This window comes from Ranitomeya variabilis, chromosome 3, assembly GCF_051348905.1.
Source record: "Ranitomeya variabilis isolate aRanVar5 chromosome 3, aRanVar5.hap1, whole genome shotgun sequence".
Classification (NCBI taxonomy): domain Eukaryota; kingdom Metazoa; phylum Chordata; class Amphibia; order Anura; family Dendrobatidae; genus Ranitomeya; species Ranitomeya variabilis.
In genome coordinates this window covers 725086413-725107670 of record NC_135234.1, presented here as the reverse complement: position 1 = coordinate 725107670, position 21258 = coordinate 725086413, and the positions used below count along the sequence as shown (strand labels likewise).

At 42.6% G+C, this 21258-nt stretch overlaps 1 protein-coding gene across 1 annotated transcript in view; it reads left to right on the top strand.

The window, feature by feature from the left end:
* MICU2 (mitochondrial calcium uptake 2) overlaps positions 1-21258 on the top strand; it is a 303165-nt gene that overhangs the window by 246258 nt on the left and 35649 nt on the right. Inside the window, exons 6-7 of the mRNA XM_077298382.1 lie at positions 3039-3121; positions 13024-13065. Of these exons, the coding sequence (XP_077154497.1) occupies positions 3039-3121; positions 13024-13065 (125 nt within the window). The remainder of the gene's footprint in view (positions 1-3038; positions 3122-13023; positions 13066-21258) is intronic.

The following is a 21258-nucleotide window of genomic DNA, read 5'->3' as shown; positions in this document are numbered from 1 at the left end:
GGGGGACCATCATCTGGATGCCACAGATGCCCCTTCTCCTTGGTGTCCTCCTTCTCTGAGAGACATTGTACTTTCCTCTATTCATGCCTTTGTAAGAGATTACAAGCCCCCTGTCAGAAACAAACATCTTCTGTCTGTGCGGAGGAATTATATTTCATACCGATCCACTCCACTTAGCTCAGGAGGCATCAGAATACAAGCAATATCTGCCAGATCTTAGAACAACATTCCATCATGAAAAATTCATTTTCCAGAGAGTGCGATCTTTACGTCGGACAGTCCAACAGCTCTTAATTTCTGGCTCCCACTTAGGGGTCATTTTACAAAGAGTTCGCTCCTCTTCTGATGAACCCTAGACTAACGCCGGGTGTAGGAGAAGTAATGGAAGCTCCGGATCAACCTTTCGCACTAGATAACGTCAGTGAGATGTGCTAAGTGTCCTTGAATATTAAAATGTTCCAGTATTAAATGCCATTCTCAACTCCGGGTGGTGTGAAGTGTCATTGTCTGGTGCATTAGTATATCAGGACCTCGGGTTTAGGGGCAGAAATAGGAGATTTAGGAAAACAAGAATCGTTTCAGAATGAGAAATGTTCTGGCATCGGCTTTCTCAACCTCTATGTTTAACCACCAGAAATGTGCAGTCATATTTGTAATTGGAAAGATGACATTTGGTATCTGATATCTATTATTGAACATTAATGGGGTTTGAGGCGTTTTCTGTGGGTTTTGTTTTTGTTTTTTTAAGCTAGCAACACACATCAGGTATTGATGATCGATTTGGAGCAATTGATCTTGCAGGATCAATAGTGATCAAATGCCAGTGCAAGTACTTTGTATCCAGATGGCATCATCTAGATCTCTTTTTTCCTCAATGGTAAGCAAATTGATGAAATATATAGGTAACCTGACGGCCGATTCTTGCTGTTTTAACCGCAAGCAGCATGAATTAAAGACCGGCTTGGTTATTACTGCTATGTACATATTACGCTGCAACGGCGGCTTCTCCCCGCTCCGCTCCCCTAGACTGACCGGTCTCTCCCTATATACCCACATAAGAAGAGACCAGTCAGTCTAGGTGGAGAGAAGTCGCTGAGGACCTACTTTCTTGGAGCAGCCATCCCTGTTCTCATCGTCCCTCACCACTAAGGCCGGGTTCACATTGCGGTTTAGTCTACAGTCAGAGCTTACGTCTGAAGCCCTAGAAAACTGGATTCGGATGTTTGTGCTGATTTTTGACTGTAATGATACAGACGGAGCCACGGGCTCCTAATTTGGACATCATTTTTAGCAGGACTGTGGAGTCGGTAATCCAAACCTCCGACTCAGACTCCTCAATTTCCATAACTCCGACTCCATCAAAATGGACTCCAACTCCACAGCCTTGCCAGGGCTGTGGAATTGGTTAGCCGACTGACTCCTCAATTTCCATGACACCTACTTCGACTCCACCAGAATGGGCTACGACTCTACAGCCCTGATTTTTAGTTGCATCCGCCTATTTGACCCTTCCTCAAATAGGCGAAAATTATGTCCGACCGAACACACAGTGACTCCGTCTGCTACTTTACGGTCAATAACCCGTCAGCGCAAACGTCCAAATCCTTTGCTTCAGACGTAAGCAAGGTGAACCCAGCCATAAACATACATGACTGCCATCATCCAGCTGACCCCGGATTCACGACGCCCATAGCTCAGGAAGCATTAATCAGCTGTCAGGTTCCCTAAAATACAACCTGTGTTAAACCATCTGCCACTATGATTTTCTAGCATTTTCTTTGCATCAGCAGATACACGGTCCATGTATGTTTCGCTTTATAATTTTTCATCTGCATAGGTGTACATGTATGTCAGAGGAGACTAATGCTGCTTTAATGAGAGATGAAGCCCAGCCCTGGTTGGTTCATTTTGCAAAAGGGTGAAGGTGATCATTATAAAACAGTACACCCCACTGTCCCCAATACTGTTTTCCTAACCCAACATCACTTTAAATTGTTCTATCCCGGTGGATGGGGCGCCAATATTTACCGTGACTAATACCATAATGACCCTACCACTACAGTAGGATTCCTGTGCAGACCAGCTCTCCTCCAGAAGGAGCACCAGTGCCTAATCTCACCCAGTTCACCAGTACCGAAAAGCCTCCAAAACCACCCTCTGTGAATGTTCCTCTTTAGTTTGTCTGATATCTATCAGGTTTCACGACTCATTAAAGGGTCGGATATTGACTTGCAGGATAGCTACCTGTACACTAGGCTTTTCTTCTAAATGCTCATACTTTTTTCCTGCAGTGAGCATACAGACATCGCACTGATTTGCTCATGCAAGAAAATAAGTTTCATCAGTGGGGGTTTTTTTATCCGAGTTTGGTCAGTTTATACCATCGGACTTTGATCCAAGTTTCATGAGTTTTTCTCAGATGAACATAAAAAAATGGTGGAGGTTTCTCAACATCCATCAAACTGTCCGTGAAAAACTTTTTCTTATTCATAGACCAATTGACAGGCATTGATGAGATTAATCTGAATCTCAGATCACAGTTGGCCAAGTCTCCATGATTTTATGCGGATTGTTCGGTCAGAAAAAATACACGGACATGGACAATATTAGGTATGAGATCTATCCACGAAAAACACGGAAAAACTCACACGAGATAAACTTACGTCTGAATTGGCCCCAAGACTCTCTACAGCGACAAGGAGAGCCTGTATCTGCCATTATTACGTTGGGTAAGTGATAACTTATGGTGGTGGTCTGATAGCGGAGATCCCCACTGATCACAAGAGTTAAGCTCAGGAAGAGCCCCGTCTGACGGACATAGTGTCCCAGCATCGGCCGTGGTGGTGAACATGTCTGGCCCCTCTCCATTCAGACCGGGCTTTATAGATCGCCATTCTCAGGATCGGTGAGGGTCCTAGCTGTGCATTATACTATAATATTTAATATATTTGTGACTGTTTGAGATCTTTTAAATGTTTTTATTTTATTTTTTATTTATTTTTTATGTAACTAACTCCAATGCTTATAAATTGTTTCAGAACCAGAAACTGGATTCCAAATTGCATTTCAGATGCTGGACACTGACGACAACGACCAGGTTGACAAAAAGGAGTTTTTCAAGGTAAGGTGGTAAGGACATTTGGGCATTTAACACAGCTCTTAAAGGGAACCTGTCAGGTCAGATAACACTAGTAACCTGCAGATAGAGGATTAAACTGCAGGTTAATAGCGTTATGAAGGTGCTTGGGCTGTACAACTGAAAGTGCTGCTACTGGGAGAAGATTAACGTTCATCACTGCAGAGCCGGCTGTCAGTCAGTGCCGGTCCATGCTTAAACTGCCACTCTGTGCATATAACTGAAAGCCAGCGGCTGCCAGAGGGAATAAAGTTAATTTTCTCCCCAGCACAGGGACCGGGCACCTTCATATCGATATTAACCTGCAGATTATCCCTATATCTATAGGTTAATAGTGTTATTTGACCTAACAGGTTCCCTTTAATCCAAAGCAAAATTGTAAAATAAATACGCCAAGCGTAATTCATTCTGAAAATCCTCATCCTACCCTAAAATGTGCACGCTTCTGGATTTTCAGTGTGGAATTCTGCACAGACAATCCACAGCAAAAGTGCTGACCTTCTGTGAACTGAGCTTAAAAGGAATTTTTCCAGGTAAAGGGTTTCATGGTAGGAGGGCGCCAACCAGCCTGGTGTATTTACATATAGGGTGGGGGCAGTAGACTGAACCCGTTGGCCAGGGTGCAGGAACTCCTGCCTACAGCTCTGACATATGTGCTGTGTAGCCCTCGCCTTGCATACACCATAGATATATTTATTAAATGGAATCGGTCAGCAGGTTTTTCCTGTGTAATATGAAGACATCATGCTGTAGGGGTTAAGACACAGATTTCAGCGATGCCTCTCTTCTCAAGCTCTGTGGATTTGTTTGCTTGCAATGATTGGTTTAGCAACAGGAGCTTATTAATACTGGACTAGGGCGTGTCATGAATTCTAGTCTGACTCCGCCCCCTTATGTGATGAGCAGCTCACTGTCTATGGAGGTTGTACACTGAGAGCCTGGGGTGGGCGGAGGCAGCTTCCTCAGCTCTGCTTCATTGCTAAATGCAAAAACTCTGATGGTGTCAGAATGGCTGCAGACCGTAATCTAAGTGATACATCATTGGATTCAGCTTCTCCTTCCCTACATCAGGCTGCTCTCAGATGGGGTAGAAAAATCCTACTAACGGATTCTCTTTAAAGGATAATATCCTTGTTTCTACAGAAACTTTACATCACTTCACCAAACGCAAACTGAATTTACACACGTCATTGGCGGGATGTGGAGCCGCACAATCCTGTATGTGTAAATCGTTGTTAATCATGCGGGCGCAACAGCTGCGCCTGCTCAATCGCTTCTGAAAAGCCTCTCCTGTGCTGAGGACCAGGATCAAACAAAGTTCAGGTCTTAATTGATAATCCTATCATGGGGCAGGTAAGAAAAAGGACCCCTTATTCCTTCTCCTTCCTGCCCAGGATTTATTGCATTTTACAGACTTATTTGGAGACATTTTTGCGTCCGAATATTTAGCGTTTCACCTACTTACTGCACTAAATCATGCAGGTAGATACGTGAACTCCCGCGTCTTCTCAGCCTCGTCTCCTAAGAAGAAATTTGACAGGAAATTTAGGTAAAAAGAATTACACCCTGGTCGGCAATAGCTCTTACAAATTATGGTTGTGTAGGAAAAGTTCCATTACGAGGATGGAGGAGCTGTAGGTTGTATATGTTCTGCTCACTCTTACGCTACTGTTCGGGGCAGAGGCTTATCTGATTTATTGCCCCCGACACCTACTCACTTATTGTTATATTTTCTTTAGAAGATACAAATTCCATGTTCTGCTAAATCTACTGCTTCTTCTAGTTAAAAGCCTGTGCATGTTTTAGCTGATACGGGTAAGGATACTGCTGTACATTACTCATTTGTAGAAGCTTTTTTCCCCTTTATCATAAGATCTCAGCTTTTGGCCATACACTTTATATAGTTATAGGAATAAATAACTGCAATAAAAGCCCAACATCTGCCACAGAGTCATCGTTATACACATTAGATGATGGGCCAGTCCTGCTGAAATCAGCCAGTTCCTCCATCATTTATCTAATGTGCATGGCCACCTTTAGGCTCTGCTCACATGATGTTTATGCTTCCCTTGCCATACAGTTACATACATCCTGAACACACTACAATTAAATTAAAAAGAATACTAGATACATGGAAAAGATCACCAGATTTATCTTTCTTAGGCCAGTCTGGTGATCTATCCATATACAGACCTCATTGCCTAGATAGACCATGTGTTTCCCACCCAAACGTATAATGTCATATGTGTCTATGAAGCTGTAAGTTCAGGTCAACACCGGCATTGTGTTGGACCTTGAAATACGGCCATCTAAACTCCATCTAATACAGTGTAACTAAAAAAAAAAATAAAAATCTATGCCAAGGTATGTGTGCCTAGTGAAAGGTACAATGATATAACCTTGGCATCCATAGTATAGGGGTTTATTGACCTGTTCAGCATACAGTATGTGCCAGTATAATCCCCTGGCACGTGTGCAGAACATACACACCAAACGCTAAGTCACCAACGCCGTAGTGTGAATGGTGACAGACTTGTGACATTACAGCACTGAAATTGTGGGCCAGTGGGTTGCTTTTTTATGGCTTATGTGGTCCTGTAAAGTCATTTTTAAAACTGCAGTTCAAGCAACAATTATGTAAAGAAAATATCAATTATAGAAAATGAAAGCATATTCGAAAAAAAAAAAAAACATATTAATGATACTTTTACCAGTATCCGAATTCTTGCAGAAAAAAAAATATATGGAAATCTGCACCAGATATTGGAGATTGCCCTTTGAAAGGGAATCTGTCAGCAGGTTTTTGCTACCTCATCTGAGAGCAGCCTGATGTAGGCAAAGAGAAGCTGAATCCAATGATTACTGGCTGCAGCTGTTCTGACATCAGAGTTTTCAGAATTAGCAATACAGCAGAGCTGAGGAAGATGGCCCTGCCCATACCACAGCTGACTCCGCCCATATCAGGTTCTGTATATACAATATCCATAGACAGTGAGCTTCCTATCACAGGAGGGGGGCGGAGTCATACTAGCATGCACAGAGCTGCTGTGTCCCAACAATGATAAGCTCCTGGTGCTAAATCAATCATTGCAAGCAAACAAAATCACGGAGCTTGATAACAGAGGCATTGCTGAACTCTGTGTTTCAACACCTACAGCATGCTCTCTTCAGATTACATACCTACTGATATATTCTCTTTAAAAAAAAAAAAATCTGTTTCTGCTTTTTCTGCATCAGAAATTGCTATGCTGCTTAATTTCAGTATATACACACGGGTCAGTTTCCATGTGTTAACCCCTTCCCGACCCATGACGCCTATGTGGCGTCATGGAATGATCGCATCCCTGCAGATCGGGTGAAAGGGTTAATTCCTATTTTACCCGATCTGCAGGGAGAGGGGGAGTTGTACTTCAGCCTAGGGGGGGTGGCTTTGCCCCCACGTGGCTACGATCGCTCTGATTGGCTGTTGAAAGTGCAAAAGCCAATCAGAGCAATTTGCAATATTTCACCTATGAAAATGGTGAAATATTGCAATCCAGCCATGGCCGATGCTGCAATAGCATCTGCCATGGCTGGAAATCATGTTCTGGCCCCCCCCACCACCCCCGATCTCCTCCCCAGTCCTCCGTTCTGTCCGGTACCCCCCTCCGTCCCCCTGTTCGCTCCCCCGTGCTCCTGTCCGCTCCCCCGTGCTCCTGTCCGCTCCCCCCGTCCTCCAATCCCCCCCCCCCCTGTGCTCCGATCCACCCCCCCACCATCCCCTCATACTTACCGATCCTCCCGAAGTCGGTCCGTCTTCTCCCTGGGCGCCGCCATCTTCCAAGATGGCGGGCGCATGCTCAGTGCGCCCAAAGAATCTGCCGGCTGGCAGATTCGTTACAAGTACATTTTGATCGCTGTGGTAGGTTCTACCACAGCGATCAAAATAAAAAAATAATAAATAAACCCCCCCTTTATCACCCCCATAGGTAGGGACAATAATAAAATAAAGAAAATATTTTTTTTTCTTTTTCCACTAGGGTTAGGGTTAGAACTAGGGTTAGAACTAGGGGTAGGGTTAGGGGTAGGGTTAGGGTTACGGGTAGGGTTAGGGTTAGGGGTAGGGTTATGGCATGTGCACACAGAGCGGATCGGCCGCAGATCGGCAGCGGATCGGCCGCGGATCAGCAGCGGATCGGCCGCGGATCGGCAGCGGATCGGCCGCGGATCGGCAGCGGATCGGCTGCGGATCGGCAGCGGATCGGCCGCGGATCGGCAGCGGATCGGCAGCGGATCGGCAGCGGATCGGCCGCGGATCCGCAGCGGATTGGCCGCGGATCTGCAGCGGATTGGCCGCGGATCCGCAGCGGATTGGCAGCGGATTGGCCGCGGATCCGCAGCGGATTGGCCGCTGCGAATTCGAAGCAGTTTTCCATCAGGTTTACAGTACCATGTACACCTAAGGAAAACCAAATCCGCTGTGCCCATGGTGCGGAAAATTCCGTGCAGAAACGCTGCATTGTATTTTCCGCAGCATGTCAATTCTTTGTGCGGATTCCGCAGCGTTTTACACCTGTTCCTCAATAGGAATCCGCAGGTGAAATCCGCACAAAAAAACACTGGAAATCTGCTGTAAATCCGCAGGCAAAACGCAGTGCCTTTTACCTGCAGATTTTTCAAAAATCGTGCGGAAAAATCTCACACGAATCCGCAACGTGGGCACATAGCCTTAGGGTTAGGGTTGGAATTAGAGTTAGGGTTGGAATTAGGGCTAGGATTTGAAATAGGGTTAAGATTAGGCTTGTGGTTAGGGTTACGGATAGGGTTAGGGGTGTGTTGGGGTTACAGTTGTGGTTAGGGTTGGGATTAGGGTTACGGTTGGGATTAGGGTTAGGATTAGGGTTGGAATTAGGGTTACGGTTGTGTAGCGGTTAGGGTTGTGGTTAGGGGTGTGTTGGGGTTAGGGTTGTGATTAGGGTTATGGCTACAGTTGGGATTAGGATTAGGGGTGTGTTGGGGTTAGTGTTGAAGTTAGAATTGAGGGGTTTCCACTGTTTAGGCACATCAGGGGTCTCCAAACGCAACATGGCGCCACCATTGATTCCAGCCAATCTTGCGTTCAAAAAGTCAAATGGTGCTCCCGCCCTTCCAAGCCCCGACGTGCGCCCAAACAGTGGTTTACCCCCACATTTGGGGTACCAGCGTACTCAGGACAAACTGGGCAACAACTGTTGGGGTCCAATTTCTCCTGTTACCCTTGCAAAAATAAAAAATTACTTGCTAAAACATAATTTTTGAGGAAAGAACAATTATTTTTTATTTTCACGGCTCTTCGTTATAAACTTCTGTGAAGCACTTGGGGGTTGAAAGTGCTCACTACACATCTAGATAAGTTCCTTCGGGGGTCTAGTTTGCAAAATGGGGTCACTTGTGGGGTGTTTCTACTGTTTAGGCACATCAGGGGCTCTGCAAATGCAATGTGACGCCCGCAGACCATTCCATCAAAGTCTGCATTTCAAATGTCACTACTTCCCTTCCGAGCCCTGACGTGTGCCCAAACAGTGGTTTACCCCCACATATGGGGTATCAGCGTACTCACAACAAACTGGGCAACAAATATTGGGGTCCAAATTCTCCTGTTACCCTTGTGAAAATAAAAAATTGCTTGCTAAAACATCTTTTTTGAGGAAAGAAAAATGATTTTTTATTTTCACGGCTCTGCGTTGTAAACTTCTGTGAAGCACTTGGGGGTTGAACGTGCTCACCACACATCTAGATAAGTTCCTTGGGGGGTCTAGTTTCCAAAATGGGGTCACTTGTGGGGGGTTTCTACTGTTTAGGCATATCAGGGGCTCTGCAAACGTAACATGATGCCCGCAGACCATTCCATCAAAGTCTGCATTCCAAAACGTCACTACTCCCATTCCGAGCCTTGCCGTGCACCCAAACAGTGGTTTACCCCCACATATGAGGTATCGGCATACTCAGGAGAAATTGCCCAACAAATTTTAGGATCCATTTTATCCTGTTGCCCATGTGAAAATGAAAGAATTGAGGCTAAAAGAAATTTTGTGTGAAAAAAAAGTACTTTTTCATTTTTGCGGATCAATTTGTGAAGCACCTGGGGGTTTAAAGTGCTCACTATGCCTCTAGATGAGTTCCTTGGGGGGTCTAGTTTCCAAAATGGGGTCACTTGTGGAGGAGCTCCAATGTTTAGGCACACAGGGGCTTTCCAAACGCGACATGGTGTCCGCTAACGATGGAGATAATTTTTCATTCAAAAAGTCAAATGACGCTCCTTCCCTTCTGAGCCTTACCATGTGCCCAAACAGTGGTTTACCCCCACATGTGAGGTATTGGTGTACTCAGGAGAAATTGCCCAACAAAATTTAGGATCCATTTTATCCTGTTGCCCATGTGAAAATGAAAAAATTATGTGTAAAATAATTTTTTTGTGAAAAAAAAGTACTTTTTCATTTTTACGGATCAATTTGTGAAGCACCTGGGGGTTTAAAGTGCTCACTATGCTTCTAGATAAGTTCCTTGGGGGGTCTAGTTTCCAAAATGTGGTCACTTGTGGGGGAGCTCCAATGTTTAGGCACACGGGGGCTCTCCAAATGCGACATGGTGTCCGCTAAAGATTGGAGCCAATTTTTCATTCAAAAAGTCAAATGGCGCTCCTTCCCTTCCGAGCCCTGCCGTGCGCCCAAACAGTGGTTTACCCCCACATATGAGGTATCAGCGTACTCAGGACAAATTGGACAACAACGTTCGTGGTCCAGTTTCTCCTTTTACCCTTGGGAAAATAAAAAATTGTTGCTAAAAGATCATTTTTGTGACTAAAAAGTTAAATGTTCATTTTTTACTTCCATGTTGCTTCTGCTGCTGTGAAACACCTGAAGGGTTAATAAACTTCTTGAATGTGGTTTTGAGCACCTTGAGGGGTGCAGTTTTTAGAATGGTGTCACTTTTGGGTATTTTCAGCCATATAGAACCCTCAAACTGACTTCAAATGTGAGGTGGTCCCTAAAAAAAATGGTTTTGTAAATTTTGTTGTAAAAATGAGAAATCACTGGTCAAATTTTAACCCTTATAACTTCCTAGCAAAAAAAAAATTTGTTTCCAAAATTGTGCTGATGTAAAGTAGACATGTGGGAAATGTTATTTATTAACTATTTTGTGTCACATAACTCTCTGGTTTAACAGAATAAAAATTCAAAATGTGAAAATTGCGAAATTTTCAAAATTTTTGCCAAATTTCCGTTTTTTTCACAAATAAACTCAGAAATTATCGACCTAAATTTACCACTAACATGAAGCCCAATATGTCACGAAAAAACAATCTCAGGGTACGTTCACACAGGACTTTTTTGCTGCTTTTTTTTTGCTGCTTTTTTTTATGCTAATTTTCAGCTGCTTATAGGTGCGTTTTTTGTGCGTTTTTATGGTGCGTTTTTTGTGCGTTTTTGGTGCGTTTTTTTTCATGCTTTTTTTGTGGTATATGGTGAATCAAACATGTTTGATGACTACACCAAAGACACTCAGTTAGTACTCAAGCACGCTCACATAACACGTTATCAGAGCACGTTCACATCACTAGTATTTACCTACTACCTGGTCATTTAATTTGTTAGAAAAGGACACCTCACAATGGCTCTTCACACCTGACAATGGCTCACAATGGCTCTTCACACCTTACTACCAGGAACTCCCTCACAATAGATCACAATCAGGACACCTCACAATGGCTCTTCACACCTGACAATGGCTCACAATGGCTCTTCACACCTCACTACCAGGAACTCCCTCACAATAGATCACAATCAGGACACCTCACAATGGCTCTTCACACCTCACAATGGCTCACAATGGCTCTTCACACCTCACTAACCACACCCCTAAGCTCTTGGCTGTGAGATCCCTTCCTGCTGGCCATGATTTTCTGCACAAAAAAAGCAGCAAATAATGCTACATGCGTTTTTTCAGCGTTTTTGCAGCGTTTTTTTCATCACCCATTCAAGTCAATGGGTGAAAAAACGCTGCAAAAACGCAGCAAAAACGCTGAAAGAAGTGACATGCCCTATGTCCAAAAAAAGCAGCAAAGCAGAAAAAACTGATCAAACAAAAAACCAACGTGTGTGCATGAGATTTCTGAAATCTCATAGGCTTTACTGGTTCTGTAAAAAGCAGCTGAAAATTAGCATAAAAAAAAGCAGCAAAAAAAAGCAGCAAAAAAGTCCTGTGTGAACGTACCCTCAGAATCGCTAGGATCCGTTGAAGCGTTCCTGAGTTATTACCTCATAAAGGGACACTGGTCAGAATTGCAAAAAACGGCAAGGTCATGAAGGGGTTAACATCTCATCCACTTGCCTGCTACTGTGTTCCTTCGCAGATTTTCTGTGTGCAAGGCTATCTGAAGCACCATGTCATTGACTATGTGCCCTGAAAATAGGTCTGAAATTTGTGATGGGTGGGAGTCAGTCGCCAGGTGTCTGACCCCCCACCAGAAGTACACAATGTTTGGAGCCAGAACAGCGCCATACACTGTGTACTGGCCGTTCTTAAGTACTGCAACTTGGCTTCTATTAAAGTAAATGGTCGTTAAGCTGCAGTACCCCAGAGCAGCCACTACAGTGTATGGCGCTGAGTTTTTACGGCCCTTCTGGCAGACATGGGACCTGCTTTACAGCTGATCGTTGGGGGTGCCACCTATCTAATTCACACCTATCTAACATTGATGACCAAACTGGCAAATAGCTCATCAATATTGGAGCCCTGGAGAGCCCCCTTTAAGGTGTTTAATCTATTTGAAGTACATTTTATAGATGACTTTATTATACCCTAACTTCTAACTTTAGAAAAGCGTCTGTTCCATGTTTGTGCCGCATGCTTTCACTTCATTACCAAGGGGAAAAAATTCTAAAAATGTCTCCTATAAAGCACTGCCCATGTTAATAGAGTAGGAAAAAATGTGACTGTCGGGGGAGAAGGCATGTCCTGCTCGCGTGGGTCAGTGCCGTGTCCTGTACATCAGCAATGTGTTTATATAATGCCATTTAACCACAAGCCAATTTTTATTCTTGCTGACCTTTGAGGAATGAGACTGAACCCAGTAAGTATGTGCTTTATTTTTATTTGCATTGAGATGACGGTCTTTTGATTTTCTGATGTGAATTCACGGGGAAGTTTCCGGTACTGACCTGTAGCCGCACACAGTGCACGTAGTGGAGCAGACCCTCTAATCTAGTCCAAAAATTTACACCCTGAAAACATAGTCCTAATAGATGAAAGTGCCAATTGTAACAGTGACCACAGTTGGATGGTAAACTTGATGTATCGTTAGACACTTATCTAATTTTATACAACCTCTTGGTTATCTTGCATTTTTTTACACTTTGACACACCTTAAGCCACCCCCATCCTATAAATCACAACCTTTTTATTTCTGAGCCATGTCCCCTTGTTGAAAAAAAATGCAAAACGTATATCTCATAGACACATAGGTCTAAAACTAGATGCACTCCAAAATTTAGAACATTCATCAAGTTGGAGAAGACATTGATAAGTCTACCCCAATATGTCTAGAGTAACTAAGGGTTGAACTCGTCCACCATGGTACCAGAGGATCTTGCCTAATAAGACCGCAATATATTATGGCTCAAGGATCCAACAGAAGACAAATCCATTTGGACCTGAAATTGGAGACAATCATTTCTCACCTAGGGGATGATTGACAAGTAACCCAATAGACCTTACTGTGTCCTGTGTGATAATGCCGAGGGTTACCAAGTCATTGAGCTTGGGTGGACCTCAGATTCATCTGTTCTGATGGACCCAAGCAAACCTAGTCTGTCATTAGATCTGCATGAAAAAAAAAACATTAATTTTCTCTGTTTTTTACTTTGTAGTTGCAAAAAATTCTTGGCACCAAAGATGCATTCAAGATTGAGGTAGGTAAATCTCTACTGTGCCAGATACTAAGCTTTTAAGAAATTCCAATCAAAAAAGGGTGGTCGGAAACAAATTAATTTTCATCCTAAATGACATAATATAATATATTTTCTAATATACTTTAATTTAAACTTCTTTACTATTTCCTCACTATACTATCAACTTTATTTTATTTTTTTTACTACTTTTTTTCATAATGCTTCGCTTGACAATATCCCAGCATCATCAAGGGGCACTGCCACAGCCTCTTCCCCCTTCCTAAAACAAAGCGTCATCAGTGAGGCCCTTTTCAGGAGCTGGGTTAGTCCCTGCTCTGCTGAGCATGTGTTGGTTGTCAATTCCGACTCATGCTCAGTAGATTCTTGTCAGTGTGCAATGTGCGCAGTGACAGTGCACTCTCTCGCCAGCTCTGATGGGAATTAATAAGCCGTCAGGAGAGCACACTGTCAGTTGTTAGAACACCTGGCGTGCAGGGGATGCAGCTGGTTCCCTGCACGCCAGGTATTCTTTTTACAGCATGCACTGACTGTGTCGTCTCTCTCCTGTCGACTTGTTACTTCTAAACAAAGCTGGCAAGAGAGTGCACTGTCATCCCCCTGACCATACATATTGACTAAAAATTGGCCTGACACACCCATTTCTCTACAATCGTCAAAAGATCTCTTGTATATGGGAGACTTATAAATTTTTCTTAACCACATAAAGAAGCGTTGGGCTGTGTGATCCTGCAAAAATTTGCAACAAAAATTGACAAATCGTATCATGGGAAGGGACATTCACACAGTCTCAAAAGTGGTTACAAAAAGCATTGGTTCCTCCTCTACCGAAAAGGAGTGACTAGTACAAGCACCATATGGGGTTCGCATGTTGATTTTCGATATGAGACCCCTTCTATATTTATGTCCCCTATCTGTCTATATTGGTCTAGGGGTACTGTTTCCCTGATGTGGAGTCCCAAAGCTACATTTATGGAGATTTATAGTCCGTCAGTCCTTCATGGGAGACAGTTATGTAACTTAACTCTCCTAGCTCAGGTCCGGAGACCTACCGGTCTGGTCTAGTCTTAGGATCCGGTCACGATCCGTTACACGGATATGTGAAGCAGGCTTAAGTCTTTGTTCACCCCTTTTGTTAGACATTTTGTATTTATGTTTCCTAAAGGAACTGAATAATGTACTGTAATTCATGCATGTGATAGATCATCTGTGACATAATGGACACGTATGGAGTCAAATGTACCCCATTGACCAAAATGGGGTCCATCATATCTCTGACATGGGTTTTAGCCATTTTTCCATATAAAATTGTATGACCAAAGCCAAAGGATATTTAGCCAAACCAGAGTCTTCTCCACAAAGAAAGGAGACAGATTCATGTCTGTTCGGGAGTTCATGCCTCTCATCAGTGAAGAGCATGGCACCATTTGCCTATGTGATAGGAGGACATATTTGGGGTAGGGGGGAATACTGATTTGCTTGGTGGAGCCCCTTAGCTTAGCCTTAGCATTATGTCTATGGTGTCTTCATCCTCGGCGTGTTGCTGTAATTGCTTTCATTCGAGCCCTGCTTTAGTTTACTGCAGACTGTAATAAGTGCACGTGTTTGGGCGCCAAGGCCCGCACCAGCATAACTCAGCACGTGTCGATGTGGCAAAATTCACAGTTCCTTTTTAATCAAGTAGAGGAAACAGGAAAAAAACTTTTGCCGCACAATATTCGTGCCAGCCTGGGCAGAGAGGAATAAGAACTGAAGGCGCACAGGTCGGAGTCTGGGGCCATTACTACAAAGACCCAGATGGCAAATCATTATTACATTTATATTTAGCTTTTGACTGAAGTTTTTTTTTCTGCTGCTGTTTCTGTATTTAGATCTGAGCAAATTAAATTAGTATCTGGGTGGAAGGACATGGAGGTATCTGGAACTCGCACTGCCATTATTATTTTTCCTAGAAACCCTGCAGGATATTCGGATTACGTCTGCAACCAGAATGTACTAATCTAATGATATATTCATTTTAAATGACTGGGTTTTCCTAGACTTAAATATTAATGGTCTATTTTTTAAGATGACCACCTAAAAAGACAACAGTCTACAGAAAGCGGCATATAGGCCTCTTATTAAGCGCAAAATGGGTTTTTCCAGCTGAATGAAACGCCTGAGAATCTGTCACCATGTTTTTGCCATGTAATCCGAGAGCAGAATAATTTAGGGGCAGAGACCCTGATTCCAGTGTTGTCACTTACTGGGTTGCTAGCTGTAGTGTGGATAGAATTACTTGTTTTCTCTGCTGTAGGTGTAAGCGTGCTATCAATTCTAAGTTCTGTATAACCCCACGCACTTTACCGATTGGCTTCTTCCTGTGTGCACTGTGCATAGGCAGAAAGTTCCCAATCGAAGGCGCGAGCTGGGTTACACAGTTTACATGGAGTGACTGGCACGAGACACCTAGTCCTGCAGTGATTAATCTGCTGAAAGCACAGCAAACTGCTGAGTGAGTGACACCTGGAATCAGGCTTTCTGCTCTCAGATAACCATAAATAGCAGAAAACTGCTGACAAATTTCCTTAAAGTCTTATTAGCAGTCTTTCTTGTGAAAAACATGCCAATTTGCTCTATTAAAAAAAAAGAAAAAAGTGCTACATATTGTAAGTAGCTACCTTGTACCCACCGCTGCCATAGCAAATGTTCGGATATTGATGATCCATGCAATTGACAGGTCATCGATATCAAGCCTAGACACCCATCTGTGGACAGGCCCCCATCAGTGCAGACAGGGGTTTGGTCAGTGATTTGCCCTTTTGCTACGTTTTTTTCATTTTCTATCTCTTTCGACCAACCAAACCCTGCTCTGCACTAATGAGGGGCAAGTACCCTGAAACAGGTATCTGTAGGTGGGTGTCTACCTTGTCATGTAACCCTAGTCATATCGCAATTTTATTTTTACAGGTGACACTAGCGAGGTTGTTTTCTTTCCTTCCGGGAGAGAGCTATTTCCCAAAACTCTTATCACGTTTCTTAAGACCCTTCTGACGTTACTCCTAAATTTCCACAGCTGAAAACTTCTTTCACAGTATATTTGGTAGAATACCATTGATTGTACTACGTCACAGGCTGAACGGTGTTATAGGACGGCGCTCGACTCGGAGAGAAATCCAGAGGAGACTCACGCTAACATGGGAACACCGTGTTCGTTAGATTCGCACCCTGAACCCTAGTGCTGCAAAATAACAGGGCTAACCTCTGGGCCCCCAAATATTTACCCCTTAAAGGGGTTTTGTGGGTATTTAGAAAATTAGCGCTAAGGTAAGTATGGTTTGTCAGTGACCCGATAGCTGCAGCCAATCACTGACCCTTAGCGATAATGTTCGATGCCGGCAGTCAGATGATAGATGGGACACCGTCACTTTTGGTGCTGAAGGAGACCACCTAAGCAGTTGTGCTGGTGTCGGGGGGATCCAAGGGGAAAGTAATTATCATTTCTGCATTTTACACATTCCCGATTTCATGAAATTCCAATAGACCCCACATTTATATGTATAGAATCCCCCATAAAGCTCCGATTTCAGGTGTTTTATGATAGGACTTAAAAAATTCTAACTAAATATTTGAAAATCCCCCACGCCCCAAGATTTATCTCCTATAAGAAGCAAGAATGTGCGTTCATTTAAGGTTATATCTGTGTAGTTCTCCCAGCAGCAGTCGGGAGCTCTTCAGAGACGGTTGTGTTCGGTAACACTGGTCCGCGACTCCCACTAACATTGTGCTTGGACGCCCGCCAATCCCACCTTGGAATCCCGGCTGATAAAGGGACTCGCAAACAAGTCAGCGCATATTTATCCTGCATGCAGCAGGGATGGGTCTTGTTTATATGTGTCTCCTTCCCATCAGTGTGCTGGAGAGCTCCTCCGCTTCCTCGCTCGCTAGGGTAGAGGCGCTATTACAGGAAGGTTACCGCCAATCAGACAAGATTTCCAAGGGACCCAAAAGACGGGGACATATTCGAGCCATGTATAGGGCTGAATCTACAAATTTAACATTAGTACCTTAGACAAAGTCTCCCAGCTACCTGCAGTGAGGAAAGTTATCTAATGTGCAACCGTGCAAGCCGCGGCAGGCTACTTCTAAAATATATATATATATATATATATATATATATATATATATATATATATATATATATATATATATATATATATATATATATATATATATATATATTTATTTATTTATTTATTTTATATTTTTTTCAATTTTTTTTACAAGCCCCATTAGTATCAGAAGGGTCTATTATTTGCCAGGAGAAAAAAATAGAGCTTTTATACTATATTGTATTAACCCGTTTGACCCTACAATCTGCAGTTTAATGACAGAGTGACAAGTAGATGCCATTAAACTGGACCTGTAATGAGAAATATGCCGCCCGAACCTCCGGCAGCATGAATCAGAGACCGGCTTATTGCAGACACGTATGTTTTACTCTGAAACGGTGCGTTATTGTAAAGGGAAGCCATCATCAGAAAAAAAAATATTCTTGTAATCATTTTTTTTCGTTAAATTAGTTTTTTTATGTATTTTGTTTACATATCACAATCTATATTTAAAATAAAAAAGAAAAGTTCCTGTTTTCAGGAAACAACACATGAACATTAGCCTCAGTGAATAGACTCTCACCCTATCTTTTTGTATTGAGGCATCTAATGAGCATGTGCAAGAGTCATTGTGAAGGGAGGGTGCAGGGTGAGCTGTAACGTCGCCTATTATAATTGGTGGATCCTGTGCTCTCAGCTTTGTATAGAGGTGTGACCTGTCATTGTCATCCTGCCTCTGATGATGGGGAACCTGCTGAAAACTCTTCCTCCAAAAATTGGAAGCATAAGTCTAAAAATTCCCCAGTGGCCAGTGTGTACTCATTTAATGATTTATTTTTTTTGTTTTAATGATTGTGATAAGAAAAAAAGACATTGCCAATATATATAAAAAAAAAATACACGTAACACTAAAAACTAATTAGGTCGTTTTCTCCCTTTAACTAAAGCATGCTTTAAAGCAGTGGCGGGAGACAAGGTGGACTACAGGGACTAGTCACAGAGGCAGATCCCCATTGGCTTCTCACTGCCATGCTCTCCTAGATTGGCACGTCTCTCATTATATGTGTGTTTAGGGTGACACCTGCCACTCTAACGGAATGGGGCGGGCACAAAATAAAATAATTAAAAAAAATGTACCCAACGGTTATGTAGATGTCATCTTAAATAAGGAGCATATGCTTAGAACCTTAAACGATATTAATGTTTTTTTATTGTTTTCATTACTTAAATACATGTTTAAAAATAATTTTTCAATTGGGTTGCATTACAAATGTTGTACCGTTTGGCTTTTATAGGCTCTGTTTCCCACTGCACATTGCTAGCTGCAAAATGAGTTAACTGAAAATCCTTCAGTGAGCTTGCTCCAACTGGGAGTTTATCAGTTTTTTATTGATCCTCTGTGCTGATTTGTGCATAAAGTGGACCCGAACTCTGGGTTTATAGAACAGCCGAGAGGTGCTAAGGAAAATACAGAAGACTTACAAGCTCCCTACAGAGTCTAGCATTCTTTATAATCTATTTTTGTTTGCTTTTTTTTTCTTGCACTTTTTAAGTCCTGAGGTGATTATTTTCTGTGGTCTATTTCATAGTTCATAAGAATAAAACAATAAAAAAAAAATAAAAGTCAACATGAAGATCCGAAGCAAGGAGACTAACGCTGCCGCGGGAGGAGCAAGTCAAAGGAAAGGGATTCCAGCGTCAGGATCTTCAGTAATATCACACTTTATTAGGTAAGTATTAAAAGTTAGATCTCCTTTATAAGTTATCTAGCAAACGGGTTTCAGACTGCCGTCTTTACTCATTGTGTGATTATGCATGTCAGAAACCCGTTTGCTAGATATCTTATATAGGAGTTGCACCTTTTTTAATACCTAATATGTGATTTTACTGAAGATCCTGGAATCCCTTTTCTTCTATTTCGCAGTTTATAAGTACCAGGTGAAATAACCACTTTGTCATTTTTTTTCCTAAATTATATGGAAACTGGGAAAAATAGTGGTTCCATTTTAATGCCATAGAAAAGGCAAAAACAAAGAAAGCTTTTTGTAGAAAGTCTGAAATATCAGATTGCATTCTTCCCCCCCAAAAACATATTTGAAGGGCCCTTGGCCTGGAATGGGTTAAATAATAACCCAATGTATATGTCCGCCACTAAACGCCGGAGCCGGGCTATAAAATATCTGAAATGTCACATAAGCAATAAGCATGAAGACCCACACCGAACTAATGGCTTTGGTTTCTTAAGATATGCTGAAAGCTAAATAACCATTAGTATTAAGTCTCATGAAAAGATTCTCATCTTTCATCTTACCTCTTCAGCGGGATAAAAGACACAGGGGCTATTTAGATGTCATAAGAATAGTTCTGTTGAAATACCTCTGCCCTCCTTCATTCCCCTTGAAAAAAAAAATCTATCTTCATGTTGCCTGGTGTATTTGTTATGTTCAAAGAATGGCCCAACGCAAGTGGTGACAGAGTAGGATCTCCATCCCGGCCACTCTCCGGGGCTGCAGACGCTCCTGGAGCCCTAGAGCTTGACATAAAGTGTGTGTTTTCTCTCCAGCTATTTATTTTGCAATGCATGGCCCCCCCCAAAAAAAAAAAAGAACACGAGGAAATGTAAGACACCGACAGACATTTCGAAATGTTACAGTTTCCTTCCAATCCTTTGTACGTCTTTCGACAAAATATTGCGTGTAATGTTAACAGTTCAGATCTACATTTCAGTGTTTAAGGGATTGAAAGGCTTTATTCTGTGTGTTTTACCATCTGGTTTGGAATAGTTGGGATGATGGGATGAAAATAATTGCTATATGATCCCCCTTACCTCACTTTTTTACTATGTTCAATTAGGTTTTGCTGCTTTTTTTTTTCCTTTGGGATGCCAATGTGATTAGTAATGCTTAACACCTTTAATGGTGAAGATATGACTAAACGGAAGGAGCGCTCAGCTTTCCAGATGAATTAGTAAGAAGTTCTGGGACTGGAACATTAATGGCCTATCATTAGCGTGATCCTATAAAAGTAAATACTAAGTGCTTCAGTACCGGGGACGGCAGGTGACCCACTTTGCCTTTTTAAACAATGATGGGGGTGCAGCGCTCAACCAGGCATCGCAGCCCGTTCACTGTTCTGATTGATTGGGATACTAACAGAACAAGCCTCTATCTGCTATCCTAAGGCCGGCCATACGCATTAGATTGCTGTCTGCCAGTTAATGCTTCATCCAATCTTTTGGCTGACAGCCATCTTAGCCGACTTTCCCATACACAGGAACACTCGATCAGCCAATCTCCTATGTTCTCTATGAGAAAGCTGCCCATTGACACATTGGATGGCGGCTTATCTCCGGGAGAATACGATCGGCAGTCCACAATCGGACATGCACAATCAACATCTCTCCCGATGATCAGTCAGCCGGCACCGCCATATGCATTAGACAGTCAGTTAAACCAGTCTATATAGTCGTGTTCAGTCAACATTAATATGTATGGGGCCATTAAGTACAGGATGTAGGGGCTCACTCTCTGGTTCCACTTGGAACACCAAACCACAGGGTTTTCTTCTATCACTCATGGAATAGTGTATATGTCCACTACTTGCACAGCACCAAAACCATAAACATTAAATCCATAGCCTTGTCTACAATGTAGACCCTGGCAACCTCAGATACGGTTGAGCTAGCCCAAGCTTGGTCGCACAAAACATCTATTTTCCATAGCAACCAGATATACTTCTAATTTGGTGCACACGACCTGTGTAGTCTCTTCTTAGAGAGATTCGGGCTCTTCTCTCTACAGCTCCAACACAAATCCACTCTGTTCAACTTCCCCCAGGGAACACATGGTCTAGTTCTAGTCATAGCTGTCCAGGTGCACCTAATAGGACCCGGAGAGCTAGGATTTAACCCTAACCTACATGACTTTCCTACAGCTGTCACTATTAAAGTCCTCTAGAACTTTCATTTTTTGTGATCAGAGAATCATAACATTTTAATACTTCCATCATTTTTTTGATGGAAAAAATCCCAACAATTCCATTTTTGTTATTTTGAGGTTTGGCTATTTTTTTTTAAGTGTTCACTATGCAGTATTAATAGCTTATT